This window comes from Corvus moneduloides, chromosome 10, assembly GCF_009650955.1.
Source record: "Corvus moneduloides isolate bCorMon1 chromosome 10, bCorMon1.pri, whole genome shotgun sequence".
Classification (NCBI taxonomy): domain Eukaryota; kingdom Metazoa; phylum Chordata; class Aves; order Passeriformes; family Corvidae; genus Corvus; species Corvus moneduloides.
This window is the reverse complement of record NC_045485.1, coordinates 2,435,075-2,454,681: the sequence shown is the minus strand read 5'-3', so window position 1 is coordinate 2,454,681 and position 19,607 is coordinate 2,435,075. Positions and strand designations below refer to the sequence as shown.

At 46.1% G+C, this 19,607-nt stretch overlaps 1 protein-coding gene across 1 annotated transcript; it reads right to left on the bottom strand.

The window, feature by feature from the left end:
• Nucleotides 1-47: 47 nt before the first annotated feature.
• UBE2G2 (ubiquitin conjugating enzyme E2 G2) lies at nucleotides 48-19,607 on the bottom strand. The gene is made up of 6 exons (XM_032119588.1): nucleotides 19,518-19,607; nucleotides 13,061-13,096; nucleotides 12,929-12,974; nucleotides 7,549-7,667; nucleotides 3,798-3,938; nucleotides 48-1,960 (listed from the first exon to the last, which is right to left on the bottom strand). Exons 1-6 carry the CDS (start codon nucleotides 19,558-19,560, stop codon nucleotides 1,848-1,850), a joined length of 498 nt encoding a protein of 165 aa, XP_031975479.1. The 5' UTR covers nucleotides 19,561-19,607; the 3' UTR covers nucleotides 48-1,847.

The following is a 19,607-nucleotide window of genomic DNA, read 5'->3' as shown; positions in this document are numbered from 1 at the left end:
TGGCCGGGTGGTCACCCATATACAACACTCATTGCAATACATTTGTGTACAACTATAAAAGGAGAAAATAGAATCACTTTATTTTCAGTATACAGACTAAATCCCACCATAAAATCAAGATAATGAGCAAGCACACATGAATAAAACACTCTGCACTTAAGCAAACCCCACTTTTGCCATGTGTGTGTTTCTGCAGGGGCTCTTGCAGCTCTCTGGCTGCAGCACTCCAGGAGCAATCCTCCCTCTCCTCCAACTCAAAAAACACTCCCAGTGTTCGTAAAGTGCTACATTTTCCTGTATGCCTTGAAATACTAGTTAGGTACAACACTATTTCATCATCTCTGCTCCCAAGCTACGTCCAGTCCCACTCCCACCCCTACATCAAAGCCACAATTATTTCTACAAGGAGGTAAAATCAGCAGGTTGTAGCAATACAACTCTTCAGAGGTGCAGAACGATGGCAAAGCGTGATCTGCAGCACAGACAGCAAGACAGAAATGCTCAACAGTTGTACCACACACATGCGCATGATCACCTGTGTACAGCCTTCTTCATGGTGTGACTCCTTCCACGTCACATTCACATTTAAAAACAAAAAACAGCCCTTGTCAAATTTAGCCCGTTTAAAGCTGCCAACAAAATTGGATTCCGTGTGCTATAAATGGGCATGTTATTGCTTGTAGTAAACTGGAGAAGTTTGGACCTACACATGAGATTGGCTTGCACAGCGGCAAGGTCAGCAGAGGCCCCTCAGCAGTTTTAGGAAGGGACCAGCTGGTATTTCCTGCACCCTTCACACTGGCTACAACACTGCAGTCCAAAACACACGTCGTACCATCCTCGAGCAAACAGCCCGTCTCCTCTGGCTCCTATTTGATACACAAGAGTGGCACAGGTAATTTTTGTATGTCCATCATGCTCATCTTGGCTCGGTCACCTGAAAATGGGTGGCGGGGCTGTAATGGCAAAGCAGTGCCAAATCTTCCCAGCACTCGTGTGTCACCAGAGCGAGCCGATATTCCTGCAGAGTTATGAGTTATCCAGCAAACACATGCTCACTGGATTTTCCAACTGCCAATGACCTACCTGGCCCAGGTGAACTTGGACGAAAGTGTTTAACAATCCAACCTTTACACCTTGTGCCTCCGAGTGTAAAGTTTACAACTCAGTGTCTTCAAGGAGTAATAAAGCAGCTCTTGGGATTTCTGCCAAGCCAACACTGACTCAAAGGCTCAGTACAAACTCATAGTGGTACAGGGCGACACCAGCCCATTCCAGACCCCCAGCCAGTCCTCACAGCTCACTCCCCAAAGTTCCTTTCTTTGCTAACACACCCTGACTACAACCCTGCTTTATAGCCTCTCCTGCTAACTATACTCTTCAGATCTGATTGCAACTGCTGCCCTTAACCTAACAAATATCATAGAATGGAGAGATTTTTTCCTGTCTACTGCTGCTCCAGATGCAATGCTATCTATAAAACCACAACTAATTCTTCCAGCAGATGATCCAAACCAGCACTGCTCTCCCACAGGACATGGGTGAGGGAGGGCTGCAGATTGCCAAGTCTCCAGGCTTTCTGCACCACAAAGTAAGGCAGCAACAAGCAGCCTTTGAAACAGCATCGTCTCTGTATTTTTCTCTACCATCAAATCCCTTTCCCACATAATTTAGTGAGTGAACTAGAGGCTTCTCTGGAGCAGTGGAAAAAAAGAGATGGTAAATAAATAACAAATTATAAGAACTAGGCCAATAGTTTTACAAAGTTTTCCTTTTTGGTACCAGCACTGAGCACTGCTCGTTTCCAGATGGAGAGAAATATAAAACACTTCAGTCTCTCTGTGAGCTTAAAGTCCAAGTGACTTCTGCACAATCTGCTTGGCAATTTTGTTAAATTGTTCTCTGTCTTCCCGCCACATCTTGGAGGCATCTACATTGGCTCCACTTTCATCATTTGGCTCTGAAACGAGAAAGACAAATGCAGGTGGGCAATGGAGCTTCCTGCTTCTTCAAGAATGCCACTTCCCCAAGGCTTTCATACAATTCTCCTCCTTGAGACTACAGAAACACTGCTAAGGCGAATCCAATGACAGCTCCTGGATTCCCAAAAGGCTCTGATTTAGCTGACTGTAAGAGAAAGGATATCACAACAAAGTCGAGTTTAGGCAAGAAACAAGTGGCAGAGGAGCAGGACTTTCTTTTGTTTGTGCTTTCAGCAGTGGAGCCCCACCATGCACATGGCCAGCACAATGTGGCACCCCCAGGGTCAAGGGCTTTTAAAACCACATGTTTCTCCCTGCAGAACGTTTTTTTGTCTTGTTCTCCAGCTTCCCAGACACAAAGCCCCTCCAAGCAGGCTAGCCAAACAGGCTGTCACTTGTTGGGATGGCTTGTTCTATTAAAAACCAACAAAACAATCCAAGGAAACCCATAGAACATGCTTTCATTTCTGCAACATCTTTCACCCAATGATTTCGGAACGCTTTCCAAAGCACAGGAAGTGCTGCAGTCCCAGGGACTCCCCATTTTGCATGGAGGTAAGCAGAAACCCAGGATTTACCAGGTCTGTGGGCAGCACACAGCAGGATGCTGTCCCAGGGTTCCACAAGGCACTAACACACTCTACCCACTTCCCTTGACACACCAGTCCTCACCCACTCCAGCCCAGTTCATGGCAGTATCTCGGGCTCCCATCCTTCTCCACACAATCCTGATGGTCCCCCTTAAAAACCAGCAGGTGTGCAGGTCACCCAGTCTGGTAAACTTGGGCTTACATTACCTGCAGAGCCAGGGCTCAGAGTTTTCCAGTACCCTGAAAGAAGCTGACCACTGGTGTTTTAGCCTAATTCCTCCAAAAGCCATGGGAAAACAGGATGCACAGGCAGAGAATGAGAGCAGGTGACTCCCACACTTACCAGTCCAGGTAAGGCTGCACCACAAACCAAGCTCTTGGAAGCCATGGGAAGCCCACGGGGTGCTATCTGCCTGCACAGCTTCCCAACAGCAGGTTGCTATTCCAAAGCTAAAACAGTCCCATGTAGGAATCTGTTGCTTGCTCTTTGGTCAACGTTGCAGCTTCTAAACCCATTTATCCTTCAAAACCAGTTCTAAGGGACATGGCTCTGCCCTCTTCAGGCAGTTCAGTGGCTCTGTCCACAGTGTGGAAAATGATCCATCTTTCAGAGAGCTGATCCCCAGCCCTTGTTAGATTTAGGGAAAACTATCTGAAAGGCTCCACAAAAAGATTTTCACCCCAGGTCTCTTCTCAAGAAGCCTTCCTCTGAACCAGAGATGGCAGAGTGGGGCACATTCCCAGGCTGGGAATAACAAAGAGAAACGGAGTGTGCTGGCTTCTGAATCAGAGGCCATGGACTCCAGTGTACTGTACTGGTTAGGTTTGATAACCCTTCAGCTGCCAAAGCTGAACACAGGCTGTAATTCACAGCTTTAAGAGCTGAATGGACAGCATAGCAAATACAGAGAGGGTTTTGTCCAGGAGCAAGGAACCAGCTGAGCCTCTAGACCCACCTGACCCATCACTACTGGCTTGGCTGCTACCAACCTGGAAGGAAAGCCTTGCAGTCACCCCCAAACAGGAACACCTGTTACTAATTCAGCTGCATTTTTTCCAGCTCTTCTCAGAGCACTGGTTTACTAATAAATAAAGAAATACCAGGGCTTCAAGAACTGTGGTTGCTGCTGAGCAGCTTTCCATGTGCTTTGCTCAGTGACCAAAGCAAGAAGCAGGAGGCAGTTCCAGCTCACTCAGGAAGTGCAGACAGGACAGCAGTGCTCACCTGCCAGCATGCTAACAACAGACAAGAGGATCTTCTCCACACTCTGCACGGGACTCCACCGCTCCGCACTGCTCTCATATCCCATGGGATCGTCCCCAGGAGCATGAAGGATAGAGATGCAGACTCTCCCATCTGGGTAAACTGCACAAAAAGTACAGAGGAGTGGTTGTTACTCAGTGGAAATGCTCAGCATCTTCAAATCAGTTCTGAGCATAGATCAGCCTTGAGACTTGGCTTTTCAATGACTAAAACTAAATCCAGGTTAAATTTCCTCTTTAGGCAAGAGGACACAAAATTTGAAAGACAAAAACCTAGGAAAAAGCTTCTTTAAGCAAATCTAACAAACTCCTTCCCCACCAGAAATCTGCTGGGAGCGCTTGTGTCATTTAATAACCAGTGACAGGCTCCATGGGAAAAATGAACGATGCAGCCTGGTGGAATAAAGCAAGGATTTATGCACAGACACAGCTCCAAGCAGGTAACCAGTCCTACTTAAATGGAAATGAATGCACTGAATGCACATTGGAGTCCTCCACTGGACTGTGACCATGAAAAGGATTGCACAAAGGACGGAAAAGTGTTATGTTATATATATCATAAACCTGAGAAAAAATAAAGTGTTATGTTAGATATATTATGAACAGTAGAACTGATCTTTTTTTGAACATTACAGAAGAATTCCCACTTTTTTTTTTTTTTTTTTTTTTGCTTAAAGCTCAGCTGCATTAAAGCACCTGGAAACAAGGAAACCTATGAATTAAGGATCCAGGTGCTTCCTCTCCCACCTTTAGCATAAGCAATGTGTCTGCAACAGTACAAGTTGTCTTCACAGAGACTGGACTCTACTGACTTGGTAGTGAAACCAAAGGCTGAAGAGGCACCACAAAAGAAAACACTGCTCTAGCAATGTGGCCTAATTCTACAGCCTCCTGAGGAACGACAGCTTTAGTGCAATGATGTCAGGGCTTCTGTTCCTCAGGTGACCAAACTGGTGCCATTGCCAGGAAAGCAAGACAAAACAAAGTGGGAATGACTGCTGGAAGCAGCTGTGCTCATTTCCAGTTCCTTCCATTCACCCAGCTATGTCTGCCCGAGCACGTAAGCACCGTGGAGGACTTTTATTTACAGTCCTTCCTGCAGCCCCAGGCTGGGGACTGGAGCTGGTCTAGCCATAGCTGGAAGAGGTGAAAACAGCAGGTGCTGAATCAGCACTTCTTGCAAGTCAGGAACCCTCTGGTAGGAGGTATTTCAGTGGTGAGGGAGCCTCCTGTTTCTGTGCAGTGCCTCATTTAAAACAGCTGGAACACAGTGGCACAGTCGAGACATCAAAGGCTGATTCCAGGAAGACGTATGGATCTTCTCTCCCTCTGTTCAGGTGAGACCTGCCCCTGTCCAGCTGTGGGGCCCCCAACCTAAGGACGTGGAGCTGTTGGAACGAGTCCAAAGGAGGCCACAGAGAGATGCTCTGGCAACAGGCTGGGAGAGCTGGGAACGTTCAGCCTGGAGAACAGAAAGCTCCAGGGAGACTTCAGAGTCCATTCCAGTGCTTAAAGGGGCTCCAAGAGAGCCGAAGAGGGGCATTGGACAAGGGGCAGGGGCTGCACACTGCCAGAGGGCAGGGTTAGATGGGATATTGGGAAGAAATTTTTCCCTGAGAAGGTGGTGGGAACCTGCCCAGAGAAGCTGTGGCTGCCCCATCCCTGGAAGTGTTCAGGTTGGATAGGGCTTGGAGCAACCTGGGCTAGTGGAAGGTGTCCCTGCCTGTGGCAGGGGGTGGAATGGGATGGGTTTTAATGCCCCTTCCAACAATCCCTCCCAAACCTCCTATGATCTCCCCATACTGACGCTCAGTACCAATGCAAGCAATGCCATTAATCACTACTCAGTTATTTTCACCAGAGCATCCAAGGAGGTCATTTTACTTTAAGAGAAGACAGTTCTGTGGTATCTCGATTCCCCCTCCACATAACACAAACTGCAAAGATGAGGGAACACACCAGACTTTTTAAACATTTTCATTGAGATTCCTCACAGGGAGAGGAAAAACCAGAAAAAGCACAGCCTGGCCACCCCTTTCTGCAGCCTCACTGGGTAGAACCAGCCCACCACAACCCCAGCTAAGAAGAAAGATTCGAGTGTCTACTTCAGTGATCTCAGCTTCAGGTTAAGAAGACTCCAAGTCACAGGACTCTAAAGAGCTGAGCTGACCATCCAGTATGTTCCAATTATCCCATGGAAGAAAACACCCATGTGCAAAGCCACTCTTTAACACAAGAGTCAGGCAATTTGTGCTTCTCCACACCCCACTCCTCCTGGCAGTGCTGCACACAACACAGCTGCGAGCAGTGAACCTCAAGCCAAGGCCACAGCTGGAGCTGCAGGCACAAGGATTTGCTCAGGGAGACCAGTCCTGGCAAGAAGTTTGGGTAAATTAGCCCAGCTGGAACAAGGTGCTGACATGGCTACAACTGCTTCCAAGTGCCAAATGCTGCCCTGCTGTGAACATCAGAGCTCCAGAGGTGATGCCACACGGCCTTGGGCACGTCCACACAGTTCTGTGCTGTGACATGCAGGTGTGTTTTCCACAGGAGAACAGAAAGATGTGGATTGAATGGGCAAGAACCTGCAGTGCTTCCAGAAGGCAATAACAGAGAAACTTCAAGAAACTGCAAAATTCCTTGTATATAGGATGAAATAAATTGATTCCCAGCTGAGATTATGACCTTTGTTTTCCAAGTGCAAGAATGTCAGCTGAAGAGGAAGCACTGGGCAGGAGCACAGCGTTTGCCTTTTCCTGCTCTTGAGAGTCAGAGACCTGACAGCCTGAACACAGATCGAGCCCATCAAACCCAGGTAGTAATAAACAACCTTTGCACAATCCATGCTGATTCAGCAGATGTCAAAAGAAATGATTTTACACAGAATTCCAAGGCTGATTCCAGAAAGTAGCAGTCCAGGCTGCAAACAGGGACTTCAAGGTTTTTTCATCCAAGGCTCAAACCTTGCAATTACTCTCACTGAATAATAACGTCACCATCATAAATTCACTAAGGTTGGAAAAGATCTTTATGATCATGGAGTACAACTCAATCAGTATTGCAGAGCAAAGGCCAGCAAAGTTTTAATATTAAACACCTGCAAATGTGTTTGCTTGGACAGAGCACTGTGTATTGCAGAGAGATCCCCTCAGAAATGTTAAACAAACCTAAGATTTCCTGGGGCAAAAGCCATGCTGCCTAATAAAGCTGCAGCCATGAACAACTTTTCAGTCATTAAAATAACACCAAAAATACCCAAATACAAGCCATAGAGCAAGACTGGGTTCCTGGTGTGCTGGGAACCAATGCTCCCAGGCACATGGTGGGATTCTTGGGGTGTCCTGCACTGAACACCGTGATCCTGATGGGTCCCTCCAAACTCAGCAATACTGTACGATTCTGTGTCTGGAAAGAGCTTGTATTAATTCACTAAGTCTCACATCCTGTACAGAAGATTTAAAGGCAAGGAATTTGCTGGAATCCTTATTGGACTGTTTATGAGCAAAAGGTTTATGAGGAATAATGGGATAAAGAGAAAAGGACCCTAAGACAGAGCTGAACTGCCGGGCAGCTGAATGCTCATCCTGCGTGCTCAGGGCTGGAAAGGGAGAGAACCACCCTCAGGAAGGATGCTGGCTCTCCTGCTGCAAAAGCTGCTTTTTAAGTTGCACAAGCAACTCACTCCCCCGTGCATCCTGCTGCATCAGACTCACTGTTGGGATGGAACATCTCGCACGTGAACCTCATCTTCGGAGGACTCAACGGGTAGTCGAGTGGAAAACTCAGGATAGCAGGGAAAACCCCATACTCGAAACAGGTGTCTTCAGGACCCCTAGAAAGAGATAAAATGTTATTCACCAAAGTTTTAACCAGCTCTCTCACCCAAGTTCTTGTCTAATGAGATGTGTGAGGCGTGGGTTATAGCATCTTCTCCAGGAAACAAAGAGTTAAGGTGCTCTTACCCCACACCTCATAAACTTAAATCCAAATATGAGGCTTGGGAGGCAAGGGGGAAATCAAAGCTTGCACACTAAATTACTAGGAAGGTCACAACACTGTTTAATTAGTAGGGTGTGTCTGGATATAATTGGAGTATCTGGCTCCAAGGCATGTTCCAGGATTTGAGTGTCTGCACGTCAAGCGAAAGCAGAGGCAGGTGTGGAACTCCTGTGCCTTTGAAGATACTGTTATGCTCTACAAGACAGAGATGTCAAATGCTGGAGCTCAAAATTAATTTATAAACCCCACAGAGATCCCAACTGCCAGCGTCTAGCACAACCACACAAACACTTATCACTGTCTGATGCAGAAAACACAGCAAAGGTTTGTAAAAATAAAAACACAGCTCAGAGTCCATAATTGTCAGAGGAGAGGCAGGACAACAACGTGTCTTTGCAGACTTCAGGTATTGAGTCTGCCCTCGCTCAAGTGCAGGTGGAGAACAAATGGCTTCATCAGGGTTCTTGTAGGAACATTTCCTTATTGTGTTCAGAATCTAGTTCAAAGTGCAATCGAGTTGAGAACATAAAGACAATTATTTTACCCTGCCTACATAAAACACTTGTGGAAAGTGAGCAAAAAACAAGTTTATTAGCCACGATTTATTCCAACTTGATGAACCATCTGGAAGTTGTAACACAAACATGATTTCCCTTGATTGGAAAGATGACAAAAAAAGCTTCAGCACTGAAAACCGTAGCCAAGGAAACCTCATGTATTTAGTAAAAAGGCCTTCAAACAAAGGTTCCACTGTCTGGGAAATAAGGGTTAGGAATATATTCATGCCTCCTCCTCCCAGTCCCCATTCTCTATGCCAGAAAGAGAATGAGGAGAGCAGCAAATCCTAAAGCCCTAGAAGACTTACTCTCTCAAACTTTGGGAATCAAAAGACTTGGCTGGCAGATAAACACAAGAACTATGTGATTTAAACATGAATATTGACACTGGCAGGTAAGCTAAGAGAAATGCATCAACATTCTGCAAGAATGAAAGCTAAACCATCTCAACCACTTTGTTCCCTTTCTGTCCTTTTCCCTAAATTTAGTCAGGATTCAATTCACATCTGAGAGTAAACTGACTGCATTTTTTCATGACCGTTTTAATTCCAGCTGCATTTTAAAGGCTTATTGTTGAACTTCTGAGAGTATGTACATACAGGCATTGAAAAGCTGGTGGGTGTCTATGTTCTGTTTTGAGAGCAAACCCACAGCCTTAAGGGCTCTTCTGTCAAATACACTCAACCCAACATACTCCATTTTAGGCCCTGCATTATGTGAGCAAAATGCTTTTGTTTTAGCCACTCAGTGCTGCCAGGATCAACTTCAAAGAAATTACTAAAGTTAATCCAAGACAGCATTTGCAACTACAAAACACTCAGCATTTGAACTTGACAGCATCACTTTTAGCTCACAAAGGACATTGGCAGGGCCAGGGAGGTAAGAGCATGGCAGCTTCTGCAATCACCCCCCTGCTCTGCAGTGATTCCAAAGCTGACAGAAGATGGAGCATGAAAATGAGAAGCTCTGACCTCCAGGAGCTGCCTGTTACTCATGCAAGGGGCAGAGAAGCGCAGTGGGTATCCACCAAATAGGAGAGAGAAGTACCTTGAGGAGGACAGCTAATGGGAATTGTTTAGTTTGGAGAAAAGGCTCCTCAGGGGGACCCTTCTCCTACATGGAGGGTGCAGCCAGGTGGGGGTTGGGCTCTGCTCCCAGAGAACAAGAGACAGGTCAAGGGGAAACAGCCTCAAATTGCAACAGGGGAAGTTTAGGTTGGATGTTGGGAAAAATTTCTTCCCTGAAAGGGTTGTTCAGCCTTGGCACAGGCTGCCCAAGGCAGTGGTGGAGTCACCATCCCTGAAAGCATTCAAAAAACATGTGAATGTGGCACCTGGGGACATGGTTTAGTGGTGGATTTGGCAGTGCTTGACAAATGGTTGGAATTAATGGTCTCAGAGGTCTTTTGCAACCTTAATGATTCTGTGATTCTAATTCAGGTCCACATACATCTGCAAATGGCTTATTTGTAAAAAGATGCTGGAAAAACACCAAACCCCACAACCAAGATGCCCAAAAGGGGAATGGAAACAAAAGTCATAAGGCTAATTATAGATCTAATTACCTTTCTAAACAGCTTTGTGATATGTTGACTTCAATTTATACTGTTTAGTTTTCTTTGGGCTAATAAAGTTCTTAACCATCACATGCTTTTGTGTCTTTTGGGGATAAACTTTAATAGCAACACACACTTGTACATGCCAACCAAAGAGGGCAAAACTTGGCCCTGAAATGTTAAATCCATGAACACAACACAGCCTGAAGCACCTCATGCAGTGCTAGGGAATTGAGCAACATAAGGCAAACTCTCCTGAAATGATTTTGCAAAGATCTGGCTTTCAAGAATACTCCCCACCTCCGGCCTTCAGAAAGGTTTTCACGTGGTTTTTTCGGTTCTGTGCCCATTACACTCACTTTGGGAGTGTAAGATCTGTTCTCCCCTTTAGAGATGTCACTACAGCCATAACATTTGTATGATTCACATTCCTCCAGCATTGCTGCTGCAGGCAAGAAGACTGGAGAAACAAATTGTTATTTCCATTATTTAAAAATGCATTATTTTATCTCCAAGCCAAGCTCTTACATCAATCTGTGTAACATTACCCAGCCTACCTTTGAACTGATAAATGAGAGATGTCTTTTCTCTCTTAAGTCTCTTTTTTTTTAAAGTTATGTGCCATTATATGTGCTCTAGCTTTATATAAATTGGGTGAAGGAAAAGTATTCTGTTCTTTTCACAATTATGTTACTTACCTTTTGCACTTCATCTATCTAAAATTTTGAAGGCAGCTTTACTCTCATTTTCTCATCTGCACACCTCATTCCCTGAATCTCACACAGCATATTTGAGATTACAAAACACTGGAGAAGATCACCACAGACAAATACAAACAAGTCATGTAACTTGCTTTTCAAAGGTATTGCAAACACTGCTACTAACAGGGTTTCTAAAGGGATGAAAGTAACCAAATGTGTTTAGGGCAAACATGTTTCCATTGTATCACAGCTTCCAAATTGAGCAGATCTTAAAATATAACTTTATTATGACACACACACAATACAGAAACCAAAATTAAAGCACCTCCGCCTCTCATTTTACGCTGACAAAGACCTGAAGCTCAACACTCAGCACTTTAAAGAGCTTTCAAGTCTGCAAGCAGCTCCTCTGCTCTTTAAGGATGTGATAGGAAACATCAGAAAAGGTATTTTCTAGGCGATTCAGAAGTAGTTCTGAGTGTCCCTCAGGAAACCTCTACTCAGCCACACCACCTCTGCTGTGAGGAAGTACCAGTAAGCAGGAATTTCCTTCCATATTCCAGTAAGTGCATTAAACCCTCTGGGATTTCCACACTCCCAGCAATCACAGCTGTCTGACCCCAAAATCTGGCCCATCACGAAGCACAAGTGCTGACTATGCCTCTCACAGAAAGCATAAGACCCTGCAGCCAAAATCCCTGGTGTCAGGCAACAAAACAACCTATTTCCATGCTAAGCGTTTATTTTCAGGGGACTGAGCTACCAGGAAGCACAACCTGTTATCCCAGGAGAAATCACTGCACATAAGCAGAGGCATTTGCCAACTCTTGCCATCACTGAGCAAACAAGCAGTGGTAATCTAAACCTCCACTTACCAAGGTCTAAAATAACTCAGAGGCTCTCGCTTGCCGTGCAGCAGGATCACCCACACAGCCGGCTTGTGTGGAATAGGGAATTCGCTACAGCTCGCCATGCTTTTGTATTGGTTGCATGCCTGAGCCCAAGAGACAGAAATCTTGTTTTTCATCCCTAGACAACACATTCCAAGCAAACCAAGCTAGGAAAACTCTGCCACCCACGCCAGCTGAGAATCTCATCAGTCAGCACTGGTGGTTGGAGGGAAAACCTGCCCAGATCACAGCGGGCACGGAGCGAGTGGGGCCACAGCCACTGCCTGCTGCCCCCAGAGTCCCCCGGGACAACCCAGCCCTGGCTGAAGGAAAGGAAACCACTGGTTCTTACCAAAGGAATCCTGAAATACAGAACCAGGATCTACCCTAACAACAGACCACCAGCTTCAAGGTGGACTTGGTGGTCTGGAGCTTCTTCACGTTTTAATTGTGCGGTATTTGCATAAACTGTCAGATGGGAGCGACAAATGTCTTTTTTCCTCTTCCCTACCATTTTAGAACTTTATTTTATAAAAAATCACCAGTTATTCCATGTACTCAAAGTTCCCAAAGAAGGTACAGCACGAATAAGAGCATAAGCAAGAGACAAGACAACCTGTAAGATAGCCGGGCAAAAAGATTTTGTCTTTTCATGGTAAATTTTGCTACCAACAACCACACCCATCAGTTGGGGAGTGGAAGAGAGAGAACACAGCTTTGTAAAGGAGTCTTCATCACCCCCAAAACACAGCAGGTCACAATCAGAGCTATTCACCAACAGAAGAGTGCATCTCTTTCCACACAAAACCACTGCATCCAACTCTTGACAACACCAACCAATTCACGAAGTGTAAAGAACTTCAAAAGAATTTTTGCTTAAATTTTAATACTTTTTCTGATCAAAACGTTTCAATTTTTCCTGAAAAAATTTGAATAGTAAGTAAACTAATTTTAGACATTGATTTTTTTTTCTCCTGTCACTAATAATCCGTGTATTTTGCTCCACTTAAAAGCTGTCCTGCATTTGCAGTTAGGCAGCATTCCAACAGGTCTGTGTGATCTACAAGCAACTGTTTGTTTCCTACAGTGTTTCTAAATGTAATGTATATCCAAGGGAACCCAAATGAGGATTCCTGGCAGATTTGCAAGCTTATTATTATGACACCTGTACAAAAAGTTACCCTAACAAGTTGTACATATCACCAGTGCTGCTTCTGTCATGCTGTTTAAAGTCCAAATGTAACTCCCTGTTTGGATCAGAGGAGTTTCCAGCCCCAAGGCAGGCCAACGCTGATGTCATGCAGAACTGATAGTACCTTTTTACATTCTTGCTCTCCTAGAAGCTCATCACAGCAACTGCTGATTTAAGACACCAAACAGTATTAACTCACATGATCAGGGCTTCCCATTCGAAGAAGTTCTCTTCATTCATGGGACCTGTGAAATAAACCAGAACAATGCTCAGTGCTACCTGAACACAAGGTTACAGCTCCAGAGTGCACAAACCCTGCTCGGCTCCTCACCTGCCACAATCCCTTCTGGTGGGTTCAGGGTCAGCTCTGCAAAAACAGAAACACAAGGAAGATTGAGGTGACCTGCGAGCCCAAACATTTCAGGGGGTGTTTGAGTTGCCACAGCTTAGCACAGGGGCCCCACCACCATTGCTTAATGCAGGACAGTGTTCCAGACAAAATTATTTGGCACTTTGGGGTTTTGCAGGCTCCTAGAACCAGCCTTGGAGCCACAGAATTGTTTAGGTTGGAAAAGACCTCTAGGATCATCGAGTCCCCCATCTTCACAGAGGCAATAATTTAAACCTGAGAAGGAAGACAAAACTCTTTTCACAAAGCCTGGAAAACACTCTTCTCTTGCACCTCTTTGCTATCTGCTGGATACTATAACAGCCTGAAGTTTGTACTCCTGTAACCTCTCTGCACCCATTCAGGCTTGATGCACCTCAGTGCAAAACCCAGAACAACACAAAAACAGGTGAAGCAGACACAAGAGATTTGACAAGCAGCTCTGTTCCCCAAATTCTATCCAACTCCTGCGTGGCCTGGAAAATGTGAGTAAAGAAAAAAAAAGAAGCAGCAATAAAACAGCCATGGCTGCACACAGCACCTCTGGATTCATCAATCCTCACTTTCTCTAGGAAACTGATACAATTCCAAATTTGTGAAATAACCTTTGGCATCAGCACCTTATTTCAAGCTGGTGAAGGCCAGTACACCATGTGCTGATAAAATAACCACCAGATTTTCTCCTATCTAGTGGACTGATCATCAGTTTCTAGTTTCTGATGTTCTGCAGGGAGGCAGCAGCAGCTGAGGCACAGCTCAGCTGCTAACATGCAACCAATGGGCCAGCAGTCCCAGGGGCTCAACACCAGCCCCAAGGCTCCAGGAGAGCCATGGGGCAGCCACTGGAACTGGTGGCAGGAGGTGACACTCTCAGCTGCTTCTCCAGCACTGGGTTCCTAACCAGTGGCCTCTGGAACACCAGTGGCCAGTAACACACACATAACACAGCCATAAGAACCACCACATGCATCCCCACGCAGGAAAACAAGCAGGAACACGGACCCAGGGAATATGTGAAGTCACAAACCAATAAATGAGACACTTGACCTAGCTTCTGTTTAGGCTGTAGGTGAAAATTGTGGGTAATGCTGTGAAGAACAGATTTTTGTCTTAAAACAGCTCCTGCACTGCAAAGATGATGCTGAGATGCATTGCCAGGAGAGATCATGAAACTCTTCTGTTTGCTCAGGGTGCCCTTAACCTTGGCACAACCCTCTCTGAAGTTCCAAATCCCAGCAGCAGATTGAAACTCAGCCTTACGGTTTTCCTGGCATTCCATGGCAGGTTTTTCCACGTTCACAGGAGTCTCCAATAGCTTTTCTTGTTGATGTTTTTAGACAGAACGAGGGAGATGTCAAACACAGGAGCTCCTGGAATCATTTTGCTCCATCTTGTGGCTCTCTCTAAGAAGAGGATCCCTCCGATGTTTCCTATGATTTCCCTGGAAAAGCTGGCAGCAGTCCCTGTGTATCCCCTGCGGTGGGCAGCCACATGGAAGTGTGTCATACAGCACTCTGCTCCAAGGAGAACAGGGGCAATGGGAAGAAACAGCCAAAGCCCAGAGGGCAAAGGGTCATCATGAGGACAGAGGGCCAGTTCTCCACTTCCCTGCTCAGCTTTCCCCTCAGAGAAAGAGGTTTCCACCCTTAAGGATCAGGTGAAGTAGAAACAGGGCATTCAGGGACACAGGAGCTTTGATTCTGAGTGGTTGCTGGTCACTGGGAAAGGAAAAACCCCTTTTCCACGGGGATGGTAACATCCTACCCTGTGATTTCTCTAGAGTTGTTCAAAAGGAAACTGTGAGCCCAGTTTTTGGAGAGGCACAACATGAACTGCTGGGAGCTGACACAGCATCAGCTGCTACAGCTCACCAGAGCCTCCAAAACAGGGTCACTTTAATGGAATGTTAGACGGGGTGTGGCCACTTATTTGTAAGTGAGCAGCAGAAAGCAGTGAAAGGCTAAAACCAATGCTCTGATCACACGCAGAGCGACTCTTGACAGACCAGCTAGGCCAAACAGTCCCACTCGGTGAAGAAACTTTCCCTAAAAGCCAATCTAAACCTTCCCATGTCCAACTTTTTATTTGCTCCCTGGGAGCAGAGCCAGACCTCCACCTGGCTCCACTCCCCTGTCAGGGAGTTGCAGAGCACCCCCAGCTCCCTCAGCTGCTCCTGGTGCTCCAGCCCCTTCCCAAGCTCCATTACCCTTCTTTGGATAGCAAGAAGCTGAGCCCTCTGCCCATGCTGAGCAGAGAGAGTATCCAGATAGATCCTGTTGGAAACAGCTTACCAGAGGTTAACAGTCCATGGAACCTCAGTGGAACGTGGAGAGCTCTGTAACAAGTCAAACAGCACAACCCACACTGTTCAGAAATGTGTTGTGCAGCTTTAGATAACCAGGGCAAAAAACTACCCCATGTCTGGTCCCTAAAGACCCCCAAGAAGACATCAAGGTGAAACCAGCTCTGCATCAGTTTGTGTATTTCTGGCTAACATAGCATCTTGAGCCATGCATTCATGTTAAAGTGGAGTTATTCCCTGTGAATCCAGTGCTGGAATATAGTAATGCCTGCTTCTGAATACTACATTGGTGTTAAGGAGTTTTATTCTGGATTTTCGGGGACATTCCTACAGAGCAAATGCATGAGCAACAACATCTTATTAAGGGGTTCCAAAAGGCAGAAGGACAAGCAGTTAATTTGGAAAAAGAACAAACCAGCAAACTAGGAGAGGAATCAAGTTTGAAAGACGTAAAGGGGAAGGCCAGGAAAAGTCTCTTCTAAGTCTTGCTTGTAAGCCTAAAACAGAGCTGACACTAGGCAAGTGTGATGCTTCTATTATGAATTCGGGGCAGATTTGCTGCACACACTCGATCAATGCCTTCCTTTCCATTTCACTGCTCTCTGTGGAGTCATTATCAGCCAATTACACCTTGGAGATGGTTCTCAGGAGAACTGAAAACATACCTTCTTGATAAAGCACTGAAGAGACTGAAAAGATCATCCTTAAAAGAGAAGTTCAACAGTATGTTTCCTAAAAACTGCGGCCATTTAGCAAACTTCCAAAGGGATTAAAAGCCCAGGACTCAGGAAATACGGGCACATGCTCCCTGCAGTATCTGACAGCATCTGGACTGAGATGCCTGAAAACAATCAGTTTTCTTCTGACTCCACATAACTCTCCCCAGGCAGAAAGGATAGGAAGTACCCACTGAAGCGCTGCCAGGTTCAGAAAGTTTATTATTCCTGTGGCTTCCCAAATCTCACAATTAACATAAATCTCTTATTTTCAACCCGACAGCACTTCCAAAGAAACCCATTGGCATTACAATCCACTGCTCTGCTCTGTTGCCTGTTTGTACCAGGAAGGAAATACAGTGCATACAATCAGGCACTACAATTCTCGGGTCTCTAGAGATTCAATTCTTTCAGGGTAACCCATTTTAGATTCAAAATTTCAGCCAGCATAAGACATCTTTAAGATCTTACATCAAGAAACAGTAAACACAGGAAAAGAAGGTTTCCATCTCTTAATTCTCACAAATATAAGCTACTGAGAGACTTATGTCAGGCCTTAATACTATTATACATCTAGAATTAATAACAGACATATGCTCTAATAAAAATTATGCTCTTTTTTATATCTGATTTTTTTTGTTTTTAAAGCTTTAGCCAAACTAGTTCTGGCAGAGTAGATAATAAATCTGAGAAAGCAAAAAGCCAAACATGCAAAGATCTAAATGAGGACAAAAACCGCAATGAGTGTCATCTGGATGTCCACAACCACCTTCCCTTTCTTCTTTAAAAGGAAAGAAAACCAGTGCAATTTCACAGCCTCTCCCAAAATGCAGTAATATATCTGGGCTCCAACAGGTAGAAACTCCTCACAATGTCAAGAATTTTTCACAGAAGGAAACAACAGATCTTTATTTAAAGACTTAAACATGTGTGTGCACACTCACAGAAAAAATCAAAGACAAAAACTGAAGAAGAAAAAAAGGGAAAGAATTAGAAGTCTGGTAAGGAAAATACATCCACCAGCAAGGCACTGACTGCCAAACACCACTGTCATGACTAGAAGTAATTAAAGGCAAGAGATAGAGGAGAAGAGAGAAAGTAAAGCAAAGAGACTGTGCCCACAACTTTGTACATAACACATACAAGATTTCATCCAAGGTGGGCAGTCAGGAGCGGGTCACTGAAAACCATTTCCATGCCCACATTCACCCAGGGCCTCACAGTGCCCACGTCCACACCAGCAACATGCATCATCAGGAGGGAGAAACTTCACACTGAGCTGAACCTCAGACTCCAGCCCTGTCCCAAGGTAGGACTTGCTCTTCTTCTGCAAAATGAAGCAGCAGAACTACCTATAACCAGGAGCTACTTTTACTTTTCAAAATAACTTTTGCTGAAAATCTCTACAGGGCTAAGAGCTTCTGAAGAGCTACAACTAACTGTCAGTCTTTAGTGAAACACTAGGGAAGGGGTTGTAAGTCAGGCTTGATTCTGGGGTTTGTAGCAAGGTTTGATGTGCTAAAGGAAAATAACAAAGCGGGACGTGCAGCAGAGGGGAATCCACAGACACCAAAATGTCTGGCTTACTGCACTGCTGCAGCTCAGGTTTCCAGAAAGCACTGTGCAATTAACAACTGCGAGTTGCATTCATTTTTCACAATACTGTGTTGTATTGGACGTGGGAAAGCGTTTGTAAAGGCAGATCACAGACAAAACGTTATCTCTATTCATGACTAGTGTTACCCTGGGAAACCAGGCAGAGGAGATTCACCTCATGTCTGCCTGTGGCATTAAGTCAAAACTTTCTGAGGTCATTTCATATTATTTTTCCTAAAGATTTCATTCATACAAGACACTCCAGTAAGATCTCTGTGCTCCCCAACAACACAGGATCATAAATGTTTTTTTGAGACTTAGGGGATAGATATGAGAGGACAGAAGCAGTGCCAAGTCTTTCTGTGGTTGTTTTTCAGGTCACTGCCTCTGGATTACACGGGAAAATGCAGATTTCTAGGACACGCTCTGTCAGCACAAACTTTACCCACGCAGCTGCGGAGCTCGCTCATCACCCCCAGCTGTCAGTGGCAGCAGCCCGAGCACTGGGTGTGGGGCCCTGGCCACCCAAACATCTGTGTGACAGCTCAGCTTAGAGACCTGTGCTCTGCAGAGCAGCCTGAGAACAGGCACCGTGTTGGCAGGAAATGTGTGTCTATAAATACTCTCTTTTACACAGGCTGGAGTCTTCCACTAAATGATGACAGAGGGAAACAACTCCCCATCCCTGGACAGTCTGGGTAGCACAGTAAGTGATGTTCCTTGGAGCAGAAGGCCAGTTCTTAGAGCCCAGCTCCCTCCATCCTCACCAAACATTTCTTTTCTCCATTCTACTTCCTCGCTGTAAATAAAAGCCAGAGCATCAAAGCCCAAAAGCACCTAGGTAAACAAACAAATATTGTTTGCCAACAAAAGGCACCTTTGGACACCTCTCAAACTCATCAGGGAGCAGATGAGCCATCCCAGAAGAACTGGCATTCCCAGAGGGCCCCAGCCTGTCTCTGCTCCCTGTGGTGGGACTGGTGAGGATCACTGTTCGCCACCCCCTGCAGTCACGTCTCACTCTGATTTTTAAACAAACAAGTCTACATCCTTGGTTACTAAATCCGAGTTTAAATCCTCTTACTAACCACTCTGCTTCCATTAAGGACTTCACAGAATTACAGAATTGTTCAAGTTGGAAGAGACCTTAAAGCTCATCTCGTTCCACCCCTTGCCGTGGGCAAGGACACCTTCCACTAGCCCAGCTTGCTCCAAGCCCCGTCCAACCTGGCCCTGGACAATTCCAAGGATGGGGCAGCCACAACCAGAAGGTATTTGTCCTGACAAACAGCCCTAATTATCTTTGATGTAACAGAGCTCTGCATCAGAGATTTCCATACCTGTATCCTGGTCCATCTGGAAAATTTAAGAGGGAAAAACATCATAATAACTGGCCACTTGCCCAGGCTTCCCAGCCTCCCCGTTCACTAAGCTCCCGGAGCCACGGAATCCCAGAGGTGCCACCCGCACACCACCCTCCCCTCGGTGTCCCAGCGGGAGGGTTCCGGGCAGGACCCCCTTCCCACAGCCTCCTCAAAGCCGGCAGTACCCCGTACCCGCCCGGTGACCCTCACCCCCGCCCCGGAGAGCTCTATCCGGACGCAGAGAGGACCCTGCAGCCGGCGGGGGAAGGAACAGCGGCCGGCGGGGCACGGGAGGGAGGCCAGCGGCCTGGCCTGGCCTGCCCCCCGGCCGCCACGGCCCCGCCCGGCCCGCGGGCCCTCCCGGGCTTTGGCAACGATCTTGCCAGGAGGGCAGCGCGAGGGGCCCGGGGAGCGCCACTCACGCTTGTACTCGGCCATGAGCCGCTTCAGCGCCGTCCCCGCCATGGCGCGGCCCCGCCGCCGCTTCCGGGTGCGCGGCCAGAGCGGCCGCC